General features: G+C 47.8%; 1 protein-coding gene across 1 annotated transcript in view; it reads right to left on the minus strand.

The window, feature by feature from the left end:
• Pthlh (parathyroid hormone like hormone) overlaps nucleotides 1–16,093 on the minus strand; it is a 63,615-nt gene extending 47,522 nt beyond the window's left edge. Inside the window, exons 1-3 of the mRNA XM_051155696.1 lie at nucleotides 15,423–16,093; nucleotides 15,103–15,227; nucleotides 9,255–9,671 (exon numbers count right to left, since the gene is read on the minus strand). Of these exons, the coding sequence (XP_051011653.1) occupies nucleotides 9,255–9,671; nucleotides 15,103–15,206 (521 nt within the window). The 5' untranslated portion in view covers nucleotides 15,207–15,227; nucleotides 15,423–16,093. The remainder of the gene's footprint in view (nucleotides 1–9,254; nucleotides 9,672–15,102; nucleotides 15,228–15,422) is intronic.
• Nucleotides 16,094–21,780: the final 5,687 nt, after the last annotated feature.

The following is a 21,780-nucleotide window of genomic DNA, read 5'->3' on the forward strand; positions in this document are numbered from 1 at the left end:
GAGAAAAAGAAAGCTAGGGACAGAGGGAACCAAAGAGGAGATGACAAAGAGACAGAGATAAAGATGAGAGAGAGGGAGGAGGGGAGGGAGAGAGAGAGAGCACCAGCAAGCCTTGGAAGAGTCCCTTCAGGCAGAAGCTAGCAGGAAGTGCCCTGGGGGAACAGGAAGCAGGAACTGACTAGAAGTTTGATTCTCAGACCCACTATTTCCCTGAACTCAATGACGAGCAGCCAGAACTCAGCTCTCCTGTGAAAGTGGCAAGCTTTTGTCACAGGGCTCTCTGGCATGGAGTGGAGCTTGCTGTGAACCTGGCAAGTCTAGTCTAAGGTGGAGTTGCACAGCTTGCAAGACAGACCAAACACCCGTTTCTGTGGCTGTTTGCACAGATTGTGGTGGATCGCAAACAAGGCCGGTGCACACACATAGCAGGCTCCCAGGAACAATGAATATTCACTCCACAACGGTGCCAATTTGTTCTCTTTGACACAATAGTTTTTATAACATTGTAAAATGCCATTAAGATACATGACTTTCGTTCTAGAAGAAGAGGACTATTATGGATAAGGCAGCCTGCTCTCTTCTTCCACGTGTGGGGCGGCCAGCTCCTGTCTCTTCAGCCCTTGCTGTTCATGTTGATGCCTGGTTTCACCAGCCCTTGGGATGAAGGAAGGGTGACTGATGGGGGCACGGAGTTACTACGTGCAGCGAGGTTCTGCTTGTGATTGTCCTGCGTTTGTTTTGTGGGCTATGGGCCTCAACAGAGCCCTTTCCCAGCAGCTTCTCAGTAACAACTTTGCTATTTGTGACTATTAATTATCTTACTCAAATGGAAGATGGATGGACTAGTTTTCCTTTCAGACCCCCAAGGCTGTGTGTGCTCGGCAGGGAGCAGGAGTCTTTAGCAAACAATCCATTTTTCAAGGGTGACACACCTCATGTTTATTCCGATTTATAAATGTCTTTCAGCTCTTAGGAAGAAGTTTTGAAGTTTAATTAAAATGCAATTTTAAAAACATAAACCATTCGCATTGCACGCGTGCTAGGGACTTACACAGAAGCATGAACGCTCGCATCCTGATGCCGGCGGGGTCTGGTTTGGGATCTGTGTACATTAATCTTCTGTCAAAAGAGCAGCGTGCCTCGTCTGCACAGCTGGGCCCTGTGGGTGACTTCTATGCTGGGTATTCACGGGAAGAGAACATGATATTTTAAATTCTCCTCCCTTCCTGTGGGAGGTGGCTGTACCCTCAACACAAGCCCTTACTCTTGGGCTTGTGGAACTGGAAAAGTCCCTGTGAAATCAGAGGCTGAGGAACAGAGGGCACTCTGGTGCGTGGTGGCAAGCTGGGAGCTGCTACTCCCTAAATTTCCTGTTACTGCAACGAGAGAAGGGTGCGAGGTGGGAGTCGGAAACAGCACAAGCTCAGAACCATCTCCTGACTCCAGAGGCTTTGTTTAGTCTTCTCATGAGAGCTTATTGGATGCTCTTGTTTGTGTGTTAAGGTTGCTGCATGCTGTTGGGTGTTGGGAGTTGAACCAAGGAGCCTACCAGGGGATTAGGGAGCCAGCAAGGCACAGTGCTCCTCGTGAGACGTGAACCCCGCCACGTGGAGGCAGAATTCCATTCTAGCTCCTGCCTTTGAAGAGCCCAGGTGAGACCTCACGAGTGACCTGGAACCTGGCATCTCTATGGTAGAGAGTCCTTCATAGTAGGCGGCCTTGTGTGTAATACTGGGTCAAGACAGGAAGGGGAACAGGAAGTTCTGGCTCTTGGGATGGACTTCGTTCTCAGTTTCAGGAAGTGCTCTTGGAATACCTCCTAGCTGGAGCTCCCATCAAGTCTCCTGCACTTACAGAAGATGAAGGCCCTGCTGGCTCGGCCTCTGTCCGCAGAGAGTCCTGTCTTACCGTGAACTCTGTGGGCAGAGGGGAAAGTAGCAACTGAACTATAAGGAAGTCGCTCTAGAACTCAGCTGGCCATTGGAGGTGACACCTTGGGGTTGGAATAAAAATTTTAGCATAAGTTCAGGTGTGTTGAGGGTGGCTGGGCACCGGTGATGGGCAGCTCAGTGTTTAGTCAAGGGACAGATTCAGGGTAGAAAGGAAAGGCCCATGACATGGTGTGTGAGAGCATTTTGGATTTGGAAATGTCGGCTGACTTTGTCCTTGTGTGAAGCAGGCGTACAGCGTTTGTAGGTGTACAGCGCTTGAGGGATCCCTAGGTTTCTTTGCAGAGTCTTCTAGACACCCCAACCATCACGTACATACTCTTGCCTGCTCCCAAGAAAAGGAGGTTTCTCTATGTCTTCAACTTGACACTGTCAGTAGGCCAAACTAACATTTGTAACAAGGAAGGGCGATGCCAATGTGGACTTTTAATGTTTCTAAGGTGATACTGTTAACCTGAGTTTTCTGTTTGTAACGGAGCTCAGGATAGCTAAGCTGTGTCACAAAATCACACTTCACAACAACAGCTAAGGAAGCGGGGGCTGTGTATACAGCTTTACAGGCTAGTGTCCTTTAGAGTGAACGCTACATTTATAAATATACTAGATTTTTAATTAACCCCAGATCTCTGTATGACTAAAGATCAAGCAGTCCACTGGCAGACTTAGCTTCTTTTGCTGAATTTCAGAGTGCCCGGGCCAGCTCGCCTCCCTGAAACTGTCACTGCTTCTTGGACACTATCAGGGTCAAGATTAAGCTGTGGCGGGCAGAGTGCAACTTGCTGCATTTATTTATGTTGATTTTATTTTAGTCTTAATTTTATATTTGCGTGTTTCTGAAGGTAATCTTGTCCCCTTTATATTCCCATCACATCATCCTACAATGGTATTTTGGACCACTGCCAGGAAGCCAGCCTACCTAAGATAACAATGGTGTCAAGAAAGGTTTGGTAGGAATTGGTGTCAGAAGCGGCCACACAGTTCCTTTTTCTGTTCCTAGGATTGGGCCGCATGGAGATGGCTTCAACCATACCTCATTATCTCAGTCTCTGCCAAATGATCATTCTAAAAAACTATTCTTTTCTCTTCTCTCTCCTTTAAAAAAAAAAAAAAAGACATTTAGCCAGGGTCCCTCTATGCAGCCCTGGTTATTCTAGAACATACTACGTAGAACAGGCTGGCCTTGAACTCATACCGGTGTTTACCTCCCAGGTTCTGTGATTGGAAGCAAGTGCCACCATGCCTGGCTTGGGAAGACACCTTTCATGGGAGCAACTTGTAAAGACTGGGCACAGTTTTACTAAGATTTAGACTCTCAGATGAAGTTTGAGGTGTTTCAATGTACTTGCACTAGACAGGGCTAGAGCACAGCCCTTAGCCTCTGAGTACTCCTTAGGTGTGAAAACCATCTCTGATGGCATAAGTAGAAGTAAGTTCGGTTGCTCTCATTTACCTGCCAAGATGGCCTTGTGATCCTCATAGATGGCGAGAAGATGGCCATGAGACTCGAGACAGTATTGATAAACTTGGTCCAAATGCATCATTTCATAGTTTCCTGTAGACAGTGTTGTGTTGGTGCATGCGATCTGCACACTGGTGTGGAAGAACCCTGGGGGAAGTTACTGCGCTGTACTTCCTAAATGCCTTGAAGCATCTCATAGACATGGAATAGGATGCTGGGTGTTGACAGAACATTCCTGGGCGTGCGTGTGTCTGACTCATAGGGTGCCTTATGCTGAACACAGTTAAAGAGCACATTTCAAGCCAGGGGGCAGTATGGACGCCTTTAATCCTAGCACTCAGGGAAGGGAGAGGCAGGCAGATCTCTGAGAGAGTCCCAGGACAGCAGGAGCTACACAGAGAAATCCTGTCCTGAGAAAAACAACAAAACAGAACACAATTTCCCAAGTTCCCAAGCAGATCTGCTATTGTTGTTAAGAACGAGAGAAAGCCCTTTGCAAACTAAGCTTTACAGTGGCGGATCTTGTTCAGAGTCTCAAGGTCTCGGGCCTGCTTCTCTCTCTGGGTTTTAACTCTGGAAAACCTTCTTCAGTCCTTTCTCCTGACTCCTCCTCCTCCTCTGATGATGATGATGACAATGATGATGATGATTTTTTGACATTTCTTAACTTAATTTCAACTTGAAGTCCAGGCTGTTCAGCCACTCTGTTGACTCGAACTGAAATATTGGACAAAATGCATTTTAAGTAGTTTTAAACTAAAAGCTAATGTGGACATACCAGAACAGATGCCCCCATAAACATAGTCAGCATAGGGCCATGTTCAAGTAGAATTAAAAGAGGTATATTGTGTTTCTCTGTCTAAAGGAAAAATTTCACATCATGATCCATGGTGTAATTAGATTATATTTTATTAGACATTTCTTTACAAATCTAAAATACTGCCATTTTTACACGCACAGAAGGAAATCAGTCTAGATAATTACATTTCAGCACTCATTAAAACCAACCACAAAATAGAGACACTTTTTTGAGTTGAATTCATCAACGTACTTGATATGTATACCTAAAGTGCATTATGTTACAAAAAAAAATAGGATCAGCAGCACCGAGATACCTTTCTTTACAAATAAATACATCAGTTGACAAAATAAATTATGGTAACAGTGACAAGAATAATTGGATTAGCCTTGGCAAAAAAGAAAAAAAGAATATTCACATGACCAATGTGCAGTTTCCTGGGGAGACAGCTTGATCCCAGCGCATTTACAGTATGTACAGGCAATAAATATGTCACATACTTCCCATATGTTTACTATTACAAAATCCTGTAACGTGTCCTTGGAAGATCTGCGGGGAAAGTTTCAATGCGTCCTGTGAAGACAAAAGAAGAAAAGAGAGAGAGAGGTTAATCTCCCTTACAGATGGGGCAGCATGCAATAAAAAAAAAAAAACATGAATGAGAACAGCAGGGTCTCAGCGGAGGACGATGGAGGGACTCCAAGCATTCCCTGTGGATGGCATTGCTTGGGAGTCCACCAAATAGGAAGTTTAGTGTGGCACGGACAGAAAAGGGAGAGCCACAGCTGTGTGGCAGCCAGTGTGGCAGCAAAGCAGCACGGTGGAGGGCCTGTAGGTGAGGCGAGACCGGGACAGCCGTCCCCAGCACTCCTCACTTACTTCTCACTTCTCAGTGATACTGCGTGGTCGAGAGTCTGTTTACTCTGCTTGGCGCTCACTTAGCTGTAGATGTATGTGACCACGGGTAAGAACGTGCTGCGCTCACACGGATGGGATCTGTTGGTCTTTGAGCTGTCTTTACACACTCGTAACAAAGCTGATACTGGATTTTAGTCTTCAAAGACAAAAACCAAGAAGTACTTGTCTCTCGTGTTCTGTCTGGTATGTTTGGGTGGATTTTTCAAAAGAAACAAAAAAAAAAAAATTTTTTTTTTTTTTAAATTTTAAGAGAGGCTGTCACAGCCGGGTGGTGGTGGCACACGCCTTTAATCCCAGCACTTGGGAGGCAGAGGCAGGCGGATCGCTGTGAGTTCGAGGCCAGCCTGGTCTACAAAGTGAGTCTAGGACAGCCAAGGCTACACAGAGAGACCCTGTCTCGAAAAAACAAACAAACAAAAAACCCAAAAAACAAAGAGAGGCTGTCACTAGTATAGCCCAGATCAGTCTTAAACTTGCAATGCCCCTGTCTCAGCCTCCCAAGTACTGGGCTGGCAGGTGTGTGCCACCACACTCTGCATAAAAGTCTATTTTAAACGACAAGAGGTCTGAATAAACTGAGTTTCTATTGCTGTGTCTGCGTGATCATTCAGAGCTAGTGGTGGGTTCATGTATTTTTAGTTAGTGCGGTGACTGTAGTGACAGTGTGCACGGGGGTGGGGGAACTCTGAGGGCGTCCTGCGTGCGGTGACTGTAGTGACAGTGTGTGCACGGGGGCGGGGGAACTCTGAGGGCGTCCTGCTCCCTCTCCCTCATCTTTGTAAAGTCTATTTCAGTGAACACATACTCATTTATAAGGAAATTGTTACGGGTAGGAATTGACTGTGTCATTGAATTCACAGGCGGATGTGTGGGTGGGATCTTCTGCTGCAGACATGTGTGGGCGTAAGAATCAAAGTCTTGACCAGTGTGGGCGTCATGTGCAACTGAAAGAAAGAAAAGTTGCTAACATGTAGGGGCTTACGGAGTGGACTCTTTAGTAGTTTTGGTTGGAATATTTAAACAGCTTCTAACGGCAGAGAAAAAGAGGGCGTAAGACAGATATTTGAACTGGATAGATGTCAGGAAAGCAAAATAATAATAATAATAATAATAATAATAATAATAATAATAATGATAATAATAATAATAAACAACTTCAAAATTCACTAGTGTGTCATGCATTGACTGAAATGTGTCTTACTTTACTCAGTGGCAGTTACTGAATTGAGTTCAAGAGAAACAAAAGTGGGAATTAATTTTGAACAATTATTTTTCTCAAAAAAAAAAAAAAAAAAAAAAGGAAAAGGTAAGGTATCAAGGAGTAAATTTTTACCCTAACTGGGCTTTACTTGACTCTTTTTTTCTGAATTGGTCTTTATTAAAGGTACATATTGGAAAAGTGAAATAAAATATATCATATGGTCAGTATGAGTGTGTGAGTGTGTGTGTGTGTGTGTGTGTGTGTGAGAGAGAGAGAGAGAGAGAGAGAGAGAGAGAGAGAGAGAGAGAGAGAGAGAGAGAGAGAGAATATGCTTAGAATTTTAGTTTTTTGACCACTGGAAAGCTTTCATATTTTTCTAACAGCATTTTTCAAGTCAGAGCATGATTTTCAGACATGAGTCCTTACTGTATCTGGGCATCTCATGTTAAACATCAAAAATGTTAATGTCATCTTAAAACTGAAAGTTTTATATATATACATATATATTTTTTTTCTGAACAGCTTGTAGAAGAGGAAATATGTAATTTCCTTGGTAGTTACCCTTAAGAAAAAATATATATATATACTAAAGCTCACACCTGCCACTTCGTCATACCTCTGACACATACACATTATATATATGTATATATGTGTGTATATATGTATATATATATATGTATGTATTCACACACACACACACACACACACACACACCATATAGCCCTGACTTAAATGATGTCCTTAAAAGGTTGCTCACGCACAGTCCTAGTGTGAAGATGCCATGTGGACCCCTGTGTGTGCGTGTCCATGCCCATTCTGAGTGTGTAACTCCTGGACCCTACCCGCCTTTGTGGCTACTCTCAGCCTGTGCCTGGCTTTGCTTAGGATGCTGCCTCATTTTTGCTAGATGCGTTTTAACAAAGGCTTAGCCCTGGGCACAAGAGTTGATGAATGTTGACTGTCAACAACTTTTCAGAGACCTGAAGACAGATGCAGACTTTCAAGGAAGAAAAAAGCATTTGTAAAAACTATTTATGCTTCTGTTTCTGCGGTTCTAGTGTGGACACGAGTACATTGTAAGATAATTGATGGGAGTAGGACTTAGCCAGAGAGTCGTTTGCATTAATTATAGATACATACATTATATTCACATCTTAACGTACACTGTGTAGGTCAGTGAGCAGGCCCTGTTAACCAGGCGCAGAGCACACCACTCAGTGTGCTTGAGAGATCACAAATGCTGCTACCCATCAAATAATGAGCCTGTAACATATTCAGTGTAACTTCTGTTTTAGTTACTGTTTTTAAATGGGTTTGTTGAGAGAGAGAAAAATGGCTGGGCATTTCTTCAGACTCCCCCTTGAACTGTGTGAACTCTGTAGCCCTGTCTGCACTGAGGGACAGCTCAGCCGGGGGACTTGGGCTGGTGAGATCACAAATGGCGTAGGATGTGTTCCTGTGTGGCTTTCCTCTCTCTGTCAAGCCCCACAGAAGTAAAACAGCCAAACAAAACTGCAGCTCCTCTCAGTGGGTGTATGTGGAGGAGTCTGCACCAACACAACGCTTGCCCTGGCTCGGGAAAGGGAGTGAACCCCGTTAGGGTGAGGCGGGGGTGGGGTGCACAGCCCAGTTCCACAGACTAACTCAGGTTCTCCAGTGCTGAAGTGTTTTGGTTTCCCGTGTTGTCAAATGAAGCTAATACCTGTCCCCCTTTGCCTGGTAGACACTTGGCTGCTTGACACATAAAACACACAGCACATACACACACACACACACACCCCTACACCTACACGAAGTAGACAAAGCTAAGTCTCTGGATGCCACACCAACAGCTTGCCAGCAGGTAACTGCATCCACTTTTCTCTTAACTCCATGAGCTTGGCATTTTGTCACAGAAGACAAAAGCACGTGTTAGGGTGAGTCTTCATTTGCTCAAGGTGGTGAACGTTGTTAATGTTAGACCGACCCTAAGTCAATCAGCTCTGTAAACAGTGCCTGTATCTGGGGGCGACGATGAGTGGGCTGCGGGGTTGTTACTAGGGGAAAGTCATGCCAACTTGCTGTGCAGGACATGAGAAAACCTAAAATCTAAGCTAAGACTGGAACCTGTAAGAGAGTTCTGTTTTCTTGAGGTGCTAGGAACCAGCTCAGCTAGTTAAAAGTAGTTAAAAATCAAATAAATACAAGGTATGTGTTTCAAAAAATAACTTAATGTCTTTCTATTAAAATAAGGTAGAAATTTAGTGAAATGCATTTAATTAAATAATGTGTGAATGGCTCAGAAGTTCTTACGTAACGTATTGCCTGGCCACGTTGGTGACAACTCCTTCTGAGTCCCTCTTTGAAAAGAATGAAAGAAAAACAGGGTGGGGGGGGGGGATTAGCAGGACAGTTTTACAAGATGCTGACTCGAGGAGCAGCTATGATGTTTGCTAGGTTCAGAAACTCAGGCAAGGAATGGGGTTTCTTTCTCCTTTCTTTCTTTCTTTCTCCTTTCTCTTCTCCCCCCCCCGCCCCCCGCCCCGAGACAGGACTTTTCTGTGTAGCTTTGACTGTCCTGGACTTACTTTGTAGATCAGGCTGGCCTCGAACTTACAATGATCCACCTTCTATGGCTCTGCTGCTGGGCAACACTTAGAACCTCTGAGTTTTCTAGCCTAGGGCAGGAGATTGCTTTGAGCTCATAGTCAGCCTGGGCTATGAGGAAGACACTGCTGGGGCTGGGGGGGGGGTGGGGCAGAGGAAGGAAGGAAGAAGGGAAGGGGAGGGCAGGAAGAGGAAAGGAAGAAAGGAGGAAGGAAGGAAGGACGGACGGAAGTTGGGCTGGGCATGTGGCCTACACTGGGATCAACACATAGAAGATGGCTTGGTCTCCTGGACCAGGGCAGAGGGAGGCAGGGGAAGCCGGTTGCGCACAGCAGCTGGTACCTCGAGCTGGGCTCCAGTGCGGTCCTGGAGGTGTGGGGCAGGGCGTCCTCCAGCAGGCCACTCCCCGCAGTGTCCGGCCAGGTGGACCGAGTCCTTCGCTTCTTCTTCTCCTGCTCCTTGCGTTTGCCGGGCTTGCCTTTCTTCTTCTTCCCAGGCGTCTTGTGCGGCTGTTCTTTGTACGTCTCCACCTTGTTGGTTTCCTGAGTTAGGTATCTGCCCTCGTCGTCTGAGCCGAACCGCACGGGGTGGTTTTTGGTGTTGGGAGCAGGTTTGGAGTTGGGGGACACCTCCGAGGTAGCTCTGATTTCGGCTGTGTGGATCTCTGCGATCAGGTGGTGGAGGAAGAAACGGCGGCGCAGGTCCTGGATGGATTTGCCCTTGTCATGCAGCAGCTGATGCTCCGACACTGCGCGCTTGCTGTCGGGAGAGAACACAGTCAGCGGAGGCCGCAGGGCCCTGCCCGTGGGTTCCTTGCAGAAATAAGCTGGGGAGTAGGGGGCGGCTAGCGCGTAGGGAAGGGAGATAGGAACAGGAGACCTAGGAGCCAGTGCCCAGGTCTCGCCATGGTAGGAACAGGAGAATTCTTGGGCGTCATTTGTATAAAGGGGTCATCAAATTCGGCTCCCATGCTTGCTCAGAAAAGAGGCTCAGTCACAAAGCCTTGCTCAGCATGTGCGAGGCCCTGGGTTCAGTCCTCAGCACTGCAAGTACATAATAAAGAATAAAATAAGTTGCTCAGAGGCATTGCTGCAGAAGATCTAATTAGGCGACCAACCCTAACTGGGGCCTGCCTAGTCACATTTCCCAGAATTCTGCTGGAGAAACAAACCCTTTCCCCCTGGCTTTTCTGGAACAGGCAGAATCCCAGGAAACGCAGATTAAGTTGCTCTAAGCAAGCACCCTCCAATCTCATGTGCGCACGCACACTGTAAGATAGTGCTAACACAAACAGCTGAACACAGCAAATGTGAGAGTAAGGCAAGAAACCTGATGGAGAATGGAAAGGGAATGCTGCCTGGGGAAACATAGAACCAAGATGCAAGAATGTACCAGAATGGCTCAGCAGGAACCTGTATGAGAAGGTGGGGGAGGGGTGGGGGTGAGGGTGGCAAGAAGATAAGTTTTCCCCTAAAGTAGTGGCCTCTGCCTGGATAAGAGCCCTCTGTCTCGGGTGCTTCAATGTTTGTTTTTTCATTAAAAATCTCAGAGGGGCCAAGTGTGACAGTGAACAACCGTAATTCTGGGGCCCAGGAGGCCAAGGCATGTAGACTGCCCTGAGTTTAGGCCGTCTGTATTTTGGGATGACACACACTACTCTGTCATACCTGTCTTCAGACTTGCTTGAACTTACATATTCTTTTCTCCTCCCTCCCTCCCTCCCTCCCTCCCTCCCTTCCTTCCTTCCTTCCTTATTTCCCTCCTTCAGCCTCCTGAGTGCTGGGATCCAGGCATGCAGCATCATATAAAGCTTTTAATTAAGTTTTAGACCAAGTGCAGAGTTCCCCACTGGGCTGTCCTTCTGAAATGGCTTCTCTTTAGAAGTGTCTGAGTGCGTTTCACAGGCCTGCTTCCTAAGCATTCTTACTTGACTCCCACAAGAATGCCCCCCCCCCTTTTGCCTTCTTAATAGGGCTTGGCGAACCACTCAGAGAAACAGCATCATTAGGCCCATTTTAAAGATGGGAAAGACAGGTGTGGAGGTATGAGATGACTTTTCCCAGTCTACAAAGTTCACAAAGCAGGGTTCTGATTCTTGAAAGTCAAGATTATCTTTTTAATGCTCCCAACACATTCTCCAGCACAACCAAGGCAGAAGGGAGTGCTACAGAAAGGGGACAAGAAGCTCAGGGCACAGCACAGCAGGCCCCATGAGGATGATGATGGGCCGGCCACAAGGAAGCCAACCCTAACCCTTGAAGACCAACTCCACCCTAAGTCGTTTTCATCAGCAAAATGAGGAGATTCCCAGAGCTCGTCTCACTGTGGGGGTGGGCTGGGCTCAGAATGCAGGCTTCCTTGTAGCATTTTGGTGTGGGGACTGACTTTAAACCATATAGCTTGTTTTAAAAAAAAGGCATGACTTCATAGAAAGGAATTTAATAGGAGCCTGGCTTAAATGAGGCATGAAGGAGGCTCTCTTCCTTTCTGAAGGTGCCACGTGTGAAGAGATTAAAATCCTCTTATTCTGGCAACAGTTAGTAATCTGGTAACTTTTAATAGTTTGCAAATGTGAGGTTTGAGTACAGTGTATTCATATCCTCTGGTAACATTGTAAGGGACAGAGCCACTCTAATGGTGCCTTTCAAAGTATCACAATTTAGTATCTTTTACCAAAATATCCCACTAAATAGAAACTTTTCTTGATAATCAGTTGTTCTGGGGACTTTTATTTCTTGGACAATTCCTGACTGATGTCCCTGTCTTCAAACTTATTGTACCGCTCACCTGTCCCTGAACTTGGAGACAGCCTTTTACTGGTTGGTCTGTTTGAACCAAGTAAGCCTTGCTTCTGCCTCTCGACTGGCATGGGTGTCTGTCATCTTGGCCATCCTGTCCACTGTGAGTCATGGCACCTTCACAACTCAAGATCTGTTCTTCCCTTGTGTTTTATAAAATGCAAGTAGCAGTGGTACCTCTCCCATGGGTCCGTGCTCCCTATCTTCCTTTGAGAAGATATTGTTGATGTAGTAGAAAACACATTGACATTTTTTTGGGTGTATTTTTTTTCTATGTAGCCGGGAATGACCCAGACCCAGACTGATCATCCTGCCCCTGTCTCTCCAGTGCTGGAGTTAAAAGGTTCGCCCTGCCCGGCTTACATGGTGCTGGGGATTGAACCCAGGGCTTCATGCATCTGAGTCTCTTCCCCAGCCTAGAAAATGCAAATGTTCTTAGATGCTGACCTTACATATGCTTAGACAAAGTACTTAGTATCTTTAAGACAGCTGCCTTTAAAATACCATGGAGCACACATATCTATTTGGGAAATTGTGCTGAGCAGTGAAAGAACCCACGGGAAATAAGGTCCATACAATGATCTACTTCCCCCAAACACAAAAGATGACACAGATAATTGACTTGAACAAACAGGATAGATCTTGGTTGTGAGAAATAAATTAAGGGCTTTTCAATGTAGATATCACTGAAGCATTTTAGCTGCAAATATGGCATCAATCATCACTGTTACTCATGATGTCTGTAAACATTTCATAGCACAGCAGCTCACATGGCTCTTATTACAAACTGTAGTGCCAGCATGGAAAAACAAGTCCGGTATTACTTGTCATCTTCTTCTATTATTGTAAAAGAAGAAGAAGAAGAAGAAGAAGAAGAAGAAGAAGAAGAAGAAGAAGAAGAAGAAGAAGAAGAAGAAGAAAAATGGGCAAAATGTCCTTCAGAGATAACCCGGTTAAAACATGGCTGTTCTGCTAGAAAGAAAAGCCTCTCTCAAGGGAGTTTTCACGGAGGGAAAGGAAACTTCTCAGGAGCTGTCAAGGAACGGGGGAACCGCAGGCATGGGAGTTTGAGTGTGCTAATGTGACACTCGCGGATGCATTAGGAGTCTGAGAAAAGGTCTGTGGTCCCCAGAGCAGACAGGGCTAGGGTGTTAGAGGCAGCGTGACTCACAGCCCCCGTGACTCAGTAGAAGGCTATTCCTTCATTCTGTGGAGCAGACCCAATCTGGCCTAAGCAAAGCAGCCGATGATGCCCGGGCTTCTCCGTCTCCCGGCATTCCCTTGCTGTGGCAAACATGGAGAGCCACTGGCCACTGTGCTCGGCTACACAGCAGCATCTGTTCACCCCAACTTTCCAGTAGCCAATCTGATCACGAGCTAGCCATAACTACTCACTTCCAGTCGGCTTAGGAAGCACACTTACAATAGTCTCCTGTCTCTCAAAAGGTACCCATCTGTAGCTTAAAATAAAACCAATATGTCTTAAGCAGAGTCCCTCAGATTAGATGTTAGGGTTTGATGGTTAAGTTAAAATTTCTTTCAAGGAACTAGCCTGATCATGGGGAGTAGAAGGTACATGTTTTCTCCAGCACACATACAAAAGCCTCTGTTTGGCTGTGGTGATTTCAACTCCCTCACTTGTTATAGGATGAGCTACAAGGCACCAGGTATGTGAGCACCTCGTAGTTTATAACCGTAGCTCTGTGTGAGGATTTAGTTATGCTATTGTATTTCATCTACAAACAGAACTAAAACAGAGTCCCTAGCTGCCAAATGGTTTCTGATGGGCAGTTCTGTAAGGTGCAAAAAAGAAGGAGTTAAGAAGAACCGTAAGGGCAGCCCGGTGCTATTTTTATGCTGTCATTGTAGACTCAAGCATGGCTCATTTACTCTCTCTCAAAAGAGAAAATAGGTATTAAGCAACTTTAAAGAAGAAGTAGGCTCTGTTCCAAGACAGAAATTCTTAGCCAAATAAATACAGTATGTAAGTGTGCCTTAAAAAAAAATCCAGTTCATCTGTATTTATATTTGGATGTTAGGTAATTGAATTTCACACAAGTCTCAAAATGAGCGAAAAGTCTGAAGACAATTTTCAGAAACGCGCCAGCAGAACACTCACTCTCAGGACAATACTGCCTTATCTGCAATACAGAGCTCCACACAACTCGCCTTAGGAGATTCATAATAGAGTTTCGTTTTCGTGCCAAGATCCAGACATGTCTAAAGTAATTTCATTTAAAGATTTTTCTGCCGAGCTAATAAGAATAGACCCAAAGCAGGCACTGAACAGTTGCCTTTTTATATACCCTCGGGAGTTGACAAGAAGCACCAGGAGCCTGGCTGTGAATATTAGGTAGATATTGCTACTTCCATTGTGAGGCGCACAAGTCCTCCTAATGTCTTCTCCAGAGCCAAACAGCTCGGTTCTTAAACTTTATGGCTTTCCCATCCTGAGTAGAGTCTGCTGCTCAGAGAGCAGCCCGAAGGCACTGCATGCACACTTGCACACTGATGAACTGCCATGCCCGGTAGGCTGTCAAGCCCTGCAGCTTCCCAAATACTACAGTGCTGTGTTGCAGGTCTACTTAGATGTGTGCTTATCTCAAAGTCATAATCACTCTTCTTAAAACAAACAAACAACAACAACAACAAACCCTTGCCAGCTGAGAATGCCTAATACAAGCTTTCAGTCCACAATGCAAATATTTTGACTCCAGATTGAAGAACTGTTAGCAGTAATTCCAGGAAAAAGAAAGTTTCCACGCCTGAAGTCCATTTTGGACGCAAGCACACCCGCCTTTCCTGAATGGTATCGATACTAAAGTTGGAAGTTTGCCACTAAAAAGTTATTACTACCAAATTATATAATATTCTTTGTTATGTAACACAGTCCTGTTTTATATGCCTAAAATTATGTCATTGATAATAAAACTAGACGAAAGGTTTTTTGTTTTGCTTTTCACATGCAAACTGCCACCCACGTTTAGACGTATTGTAGCTTACACACAAGTACACAGATAGTTGCTGAATCCCTTGGCTTTCTACTGACTTCCAGAGCCTCCCTGGGTGGGTAAAGGAACCCTGGTGGTTCCCTGCAGGCAGATATCCTGCTGGTGGGGGATTCTGAGAAACATTCCTCTTAGAGAAAAGCACATCAAACTCGTCTCTATCCTGTCCTTTTTGGAGTCTCACCAGTTCTCCAGATGGCTCTACTGGGCTTAATCCCTTGGTAGCAGGTACCGCAGTGATTGTGTCTAGCTCAGGCTGGGAGCGTCAGAGAAGTCTCCCAACCCTCCCAGCCCTGGGCATGGGCATCGGCATTGCCCCAGCCTGGCCACCTCTGGCGCGGGCCTTCCCCACCCCTCGCCATGGGACATGGACCAGGTACTTACAGCCTGCGGCTGAGCCCCTCCACAGAGCGCCCGCAGGAGGGCACGGAGTAGCTGAGCAGCAATACCAGGACGCTCCACCGCTGAACCAGCCTCCGCAGCATCATGCCGCTCGCGGCTCCGGGGACCTGCAAGAGTGGAATCGGAGGGTCAGTCCCGGCTCTCCATCTCTTCCTCGCACTGCCCGCTCCCTCTTCTGGAAGCCCGTGGCTTTCCAACAGCCACTCCAAAGTCGAGGGCATCTTACAAGTTACAAGGAAAAGAAAACAAGAAAAAGAAAAAGAAAGAAAAAAAAAGTTTTCTCTGAGCCCCAGAGCACTTACTTCTGTAGCAATCAGCGCCTCCAACTGTGCCTCTCCCAAACCACACAGGCAAAAAAGGGACCCGAGAGGGGGGAAAAAAGCAACCAGAGAGCTTCCACTTGAAAGAAGAGCAAAAACTGAGCGTTTTACATAGAAGTCCGGGATGCGTGGCGTGTTGCCGTGGCTCCCATAGCAATGTTTAGTCTTGGCGGCAGCGCTTTGGGGTTCGGGGGGCAGTGTGAACCGCTTCTTCAAACGCGAGTGTCCCGCAGGAGTCAGCTGCCCTGTACCCTGGGCTTCTGGGTGCACAGCCACTTGCGGCAGAGCGCGTATATATACATAGCTGTCGGTCTACCTCCTCCGGTGGGCTGGTTGCTTCCGGAAAGTTGATTCCACAACGCCCTTGAACAAGTTGCAGGCGCGCGTGTCGTGGATGCGAGGGCCAGGTGGCCGCGAGGGCGGGTTCCGGCGGCGGGGCGGAGCGGAGCGGCCCAGCTGGGGCGGCGCAGGTTGGAGAGGAGCTGTGAGTCCAGCCCGGGAAGGTTCACACGCTCCCCGGGCCAACCTGCTGAGAAGTGAGCGAGTCGCAAAGAGGTGGCGCCCGAGGAACGCGCGCTGGCTGAGCAAGGGTGAGCGGGCCGGTGGGGGCGGGGAGCGCAGCGAAGTCCGGAGCCACAGAGCCCCACCCCAGCCTCAGCCCGCGTGGGCCGATCTGAAGCTCTCCTCCTCCTGAACCGGTCTGCTGCCTCCTGACTCGCAGGTCCAGGAGCTCAGGTCCCCAAGGGCGGGACCGGCGGGCGGCAAGAGGAATCCCGGGTGGCCCGAGAATCACAGAAGTCCCAAGCGCGCCTACAAGCTCGCGCGCAGGCAGTGCTCCAAGCCAGCATTGCTGCCTGGCCTGGCCTTCTTCTGGGGAGGGGACCATGCACTAGCACCCAGGATAGCAAAGGCGATTTCTGACCTTCCTCTTTGGGAAGGGCCAGGACATCACATCTGGAGCCAGTCCAAGAAGGGGTGCTGTGCTAGGATGGGGACCCACTTTGCGATCTCAGAGGACCAAAGCACACAGCGTCCTTCCTACCCACCCTCCTCTGATAACCTACCCTATGCGCACCTATAGATTCACCAAGTGACCCTATCCCAGTTGCTTCAGAGCCAGGGAGAAAGTTTGTTACTGGGTCTCATCACGTAGGAAAGGGCCCAGCCAATGTGGGCGTGGATCCTAGAACCCACTGAAATGAACGAACTCAGGAGCCACTCAAAGAAGTTTGCCTTCTAGACAATCCTACTGGAAGGTTTCATCTGTCTCTCTAGGAGGCTGGTATGATTCACAGATTTTAGACGATTAGCCAGCCTGACCTTTGTCAGGCTTGGGCCATCCCCTGATGCTCAACAGACTTCTGGGGCGGGTAAAGCCAGGACTTCTCCCCCCACCCCCACCCCCACCCCCAGGCATTGGGGCTGGCCAGCAGTTAAGGCTTTCAGCTGTCTTGGGTGGGGTCCCCTCTCATCAGAAGGCCTTGGTCTCCTTCCCTTGATTCCTTTAAACTTCATACTTGTTAAAAAAAAAAAAAAAAACTTTTGGCTTCCTCCCACCTTAAAAAGAAACCCGGGAATTTCCACAACGTCCTTTAAGAAGTTAAGAATTTGTAACTGTTAGACTTGTTTTCATGGCATGAAAATACAACCTTTGAACCTGTGACACTTGCTCGGCTCTGTGATAACCCTCCCCCAAAGACGCTGGGACCCTAATTGTTCTGAAGTGGGGGAGCCCAGTGAGAGGAAAAGAGGGGACTCACAAGTGAACAACTCTGTTGTGGTTCCTGAGACGTGTTTAATATTAAAATGATAATATTTGCTTCCACACCAAGAAAAAAATTCAAAGGTACTTTGCCAAGTCTCAAATTACTCTGACTTAAAAAAAAAAAAAAAAAAAAAAATCTATCCTCCCCCAATAAAAGGTTGAAACAAAACTTAGGCATACTGTGAGTTGAGTCTGGAATCCATACAGTACTTTGATTTAGGCTGCTTTTTCATTTTTTTTTTTTCAAATTAGACAAAATTGACCCTCTTCTCTCTCCCTCCTTTCTTTACCCCCTCACCCACCCCTTTCCTGAGGTTAATGGAAAAACATCATTGATTTTTAAAGAATTTCCTCTCCTCCACATGCAGAAAAGAAACTATAGAGAAGACACAGCTGAGAACACGTGAGCAGTTTGTCTCCTCAGAGCCCAGCACTGCTCTTGCTGAGTCCTCCTCCTCTTCCCTGTGTTACAGACAGCCTCCTCCACGGCCTGGCAAAGAAGTGGACTCCTGCTGGTCTCTTTCAGGAACATTTTCCCCCCTGTAAAATCAAGTCTTTAAGTGGCAAGTGGTCTTTTCAGCCACTGGACAGCAGGCCGTCCTCCCAGGCCCTCCTCCCAGGCCTTCCTCCCAGGCCCTCCTCCCAGGCTCTCCTCCCAGGCCGTCCTCCCAGGCCCTCCTCCCAGGCCCTCCTCCCAGGCCCTCCTCCCGGGCCCTCCTCCCAGGCTCTCCTCCCAGGCTCTCCTCCCAGGCCCTCCTCCCAGGCTCTCCTCCCAGGTGGACCCTCTTCATTTCTGGCTGTGGAACTTTTCTTCAGCGTCTGCCCAGCACCTGATTCTCTGCCTTGGCAGCAAAGGGCGTTTTATGATGTCAGAATGGAACTCCTGATCCTACTAAGGAAACACAGTGGGAGCCCAGAGCCTGGTGTATGAGCAGGTCACGTGCCTGATCAGGTTTGCTTAGGCGTCCTGTCACACAAGTGCACCTTGGCAGGCAGGTGGCCCTGAAGGCCCCTCTCTGCCAGTCCACACTGATAGGAATGCCTAGCTCACGAGCAGTCTCTAGGCTCCCTGCTCACATTGTTGCTCGTGACAGTTTTCCAAATCCAGCTTTGACAGAGGGGTCCCACAGCCACTAGGCTCGTATTGCTCACCACTTACAGGTATTACTCAGAGATTTCGACTTTGGAGAGAAACAAACGGAAAACTCAAAGTTGCCCTTGTATTCTGTACTTAGCTTCCCCTGTCTTCCTTTTTGGGTTAAGCAAAGACATAAACATTTGATTTGTGTGTTTGAGTCATGCGTAGGACTAGCCACCGAATCTCACATCTGTCTTTCTAAAGTCCCATAGAACCAAAGCGTGCACCCTTTCTTTCCTCTCACCACTTGGCTGTTGAGAAAGAGAAGCTGCCATTTTGAGAAGGGTCCACATTTGACTGCATGGGATTATGGCTCTGATGACTACCTCCCTGAGATGGGCGGAGAAGGCTTGGACAGCCATATGGCGCCTGCTCATCGCACCATGAGCTTGGACTTATGGAGCCTGCGCACCGTGAGCTTGCACTTAGGTGAGGATGGAACTCGGCTACTCTGTGGAGGGGCTGGAGAGTGCGTCGGGCTGCTGGGACCCCACACCTTCCTTACCCACTACAACCTGGGCAGTGCTGTTTCCTCCAAATGGACCTGAAAGCCCATGTAGGAGACACTTTTCCTGGGCGGAGCCCAAGATGAATGAGATGAAAAAGTCTTAGGAAAATGGGTTCCAAGGTTCCACACTTGTGTACCCTCACACCCATGGCTAGCAAGACATATTGGGGTGGGGGGAGAGAGAGAGAGAGAGAGAGAGAGAGAGAGAGAGAGAGAGAGAGAGAGAGAGAGAGAGAGAGAGAGAGAGACTCATTGTTTGGACTGCTGCTCACTGGAAGGTCCTTTGCTGAGTCAAGTTCTTGGCTCCCCTGAGCAGACAGCTCTGAACTTGCATGTTGCCACAAAGAGGATTCAAAGACACCCCCTCAAAAGCACAGTCCCACAGTCACATCACTTGCCCTATTGTAGAAAGTTCCAGCTGTGGCCCAGTTCCATGTGAACCTGGTGGCCCCACTGGGCTGCCTAGAAGGCCTCACCCCCAGGTGATACTGGGACCTTGGAAACATTTACTTTTCAACCTCATTGTCTGTCCTGGTCCCCTGACACCAGTCACTTCGCAGACTCTCCTCGGGGCAGCCATCCCTCGGGCCGCCTGTCTTCTCAGGCAGAAAGACTTCTAGATAGGGAATGTAGGTGAGGCCTTGCCTTGCATCTGTTTTGTTTTCAGCAGCTGGTTGTATGGTGGTGGGGCCTGCCTGCTTTTTCTGTTTTTCAGAACTAAGGCCATGACAGAGCCTGCCCCCTTCTCTGGGTTCCTCTGTTGTCCTGAGCCAGATATAGCAAGAAGGGGCCAAGTGTCCTAGGGAGTGCATCTGGGGGTAACCCCATCTGTAGAGAGGGGCCAAGTTTGGCTTTCAGAGATCTTAGGCCAAATGGAAGTTTTAGGGGCCTGAGGTCCATTGCTTTCACATACCCAAGGTTTACCCAGGGTTCCTGCGCTTTCTTGGCCCCACCTCCAGAGCTTCTAGACTCCTCATGGCCAAAGTTTCTCCCAGAGCAGAGCTGAGGCATTCTCGCTCCCTTCCATCTTGCAAAGGGGTGGGGAATGTTGGGTGCCTGGTGATGTCATAGCCCTTATGGGAGTCGCTAGCCTAATACCCCCATGGCTCTCTGGCTTGCCAGAGAAGACTTGGGGGAAACAGTGTGACCTGGGGACAGAGGCTCAGGCTGTTTTCCAAATCCTCTGTGCTGGGTTGTCTTGCTCCAAGTTAGATGTGTAATAAACCCCAGGAAGATGGCGAGGGTGAGGTTTTGACAGGCTGGGGCTGAGAAAAGGATGCGTAGGCTGCTTCCCTTCTCCCAGCCCAAGGAGTGCGCCTTCCACTACCCTACCCAGCTCCTTAAAGCTCACGGTTGCCCATGGTCCAGGGCTGCCTGCTTCATGTCATTTAACACAAGGTGGGGTGAGGGGCTGCACGGCAGAGTAGAGGAAATAAAGGGGTGGTTGGAGGTTCTCTGTGCCAGAAGTCTCATTCTGATGCTTAAAACACAGAGAGTGGCTCTTGAAAAGACTGCGTCCCATCTCACAGGCAAGGATCTGGCTATCCAGTCCTGCAGCCTGCTCTATTTGCATGCAGATGGCAGGAGGGTGCAGGGTGAGGAGCAGGCTTGGAATCCCTGTGGGTGGCTCCTTTGGAGTTAGTTAACTGCACAAAGCTGGTTGGGGCAGCAGTGAGCTGTCCATGGTGGTTAGGACGGCTCGACACTCGACGTGCTTGTGGGTGATCCTTAGCCCCCCCCCCCCCCAGCACAGCTTGGGACATTGCCAGCAACTGCACTGGCTGCCTGTGTGCCTATGGGCAGCTTCAGCGGGATTGCTCTCTTCTTTGACCCACCCTTGGCTGGAGTTGAGACCAAGGTCAATGATCTCGTCACACATGGGACACACCCACCACCTGACCATTGCGTTTGTGCAGTGTGTGACCTGTCCACAGCTCCTTCTTTCAGAGAGGTGGAAACTGAGTCCCAGAGTTGGCCAGCTAGCTCTGGGATTTTAGTCTGGTCATTTCCTGGGAGTGATGGATGCTGTAGACATCACTGACCATAGGTGGTCCCCACCTTCCACCTTTGCTTGGCACAGGGTCTTGCTGGTTGCTGCTGCGTTGTACACACTGCACTAGCTGGCCGAGGTCATTTCCTTAGGTGTTTGAGTGCCCAGGCTTCGGTTCCCTCTCTTAGCAGTACAGCGAACACATGACCATGGAAGACAAGACATAGGCCTATTTTGCATGGTGTTCCAAGAGACTTTTAAGCCAAACCTGAATTGAGTTCTTATTCATGATAAGGCAAAGGATATATCAACTTTTAATAATTTCCACATCTCACTTTTTGTCTTTTTTTTTTTTTTTTGGCGTTGCTGTTAAAGAGTCATTCCCCTCTGAATAATAAATTGTATGCTGCAAAAACTCTACACATTGCTGTAAACACTGGCGACTTATGCTTGTGTTCTGCACCTTTGTCTGTGGACTATTGATATGAACATCCAGTCCACGAGAGACCTTCCATACAAGACTGTACTCAGAACACGCATTTAATACTTTTCTTCCCTCTATAGTCATGATAAGGAGCCCAGTGAGGTAGCTCTTGGATAAGGCGCCTGCTGCCGAGCCTGAGGGCTGAGTACAGCTCCTAGACCTAGTAGGAAGTGCCAGGTAAAACAACATGATACTTTATTCTTGTTTTACAATTTACAGGGTTAACTTTTTTCTGAAAAATCTTTTTAAATTTAATTGTTGAAGTCTCTGTGAGCATTTGTATGTGCATGCATACTTTTGTCTGTGTGAGTACAGGAGTATGTGTGCGTGCATGCGTGCATGCGTGTGTGTGTGTGTGTGTGTGTGTGTGTGTGTGTGTGTGTGTGTGTGTGTGTGTGTGTTCAGAGCACTGCCTCATTGTTGGTCCCCGCCTTCCACCTTTGCCTGACACAGGG

The sequence above is a fragment of the Acomys russatus genome, chromosome 13 (assembly GCF_903995435.1).
Source record: "Acomys russatus chromosome 13, mAcoRus1.1, whole genome shotgun sequence".
Lineage (NCBI taxonomy): Eukaryota > Metazoa > Chordata > Mammalia > Rodentia > Muridae > Acomys > Acomys russatus.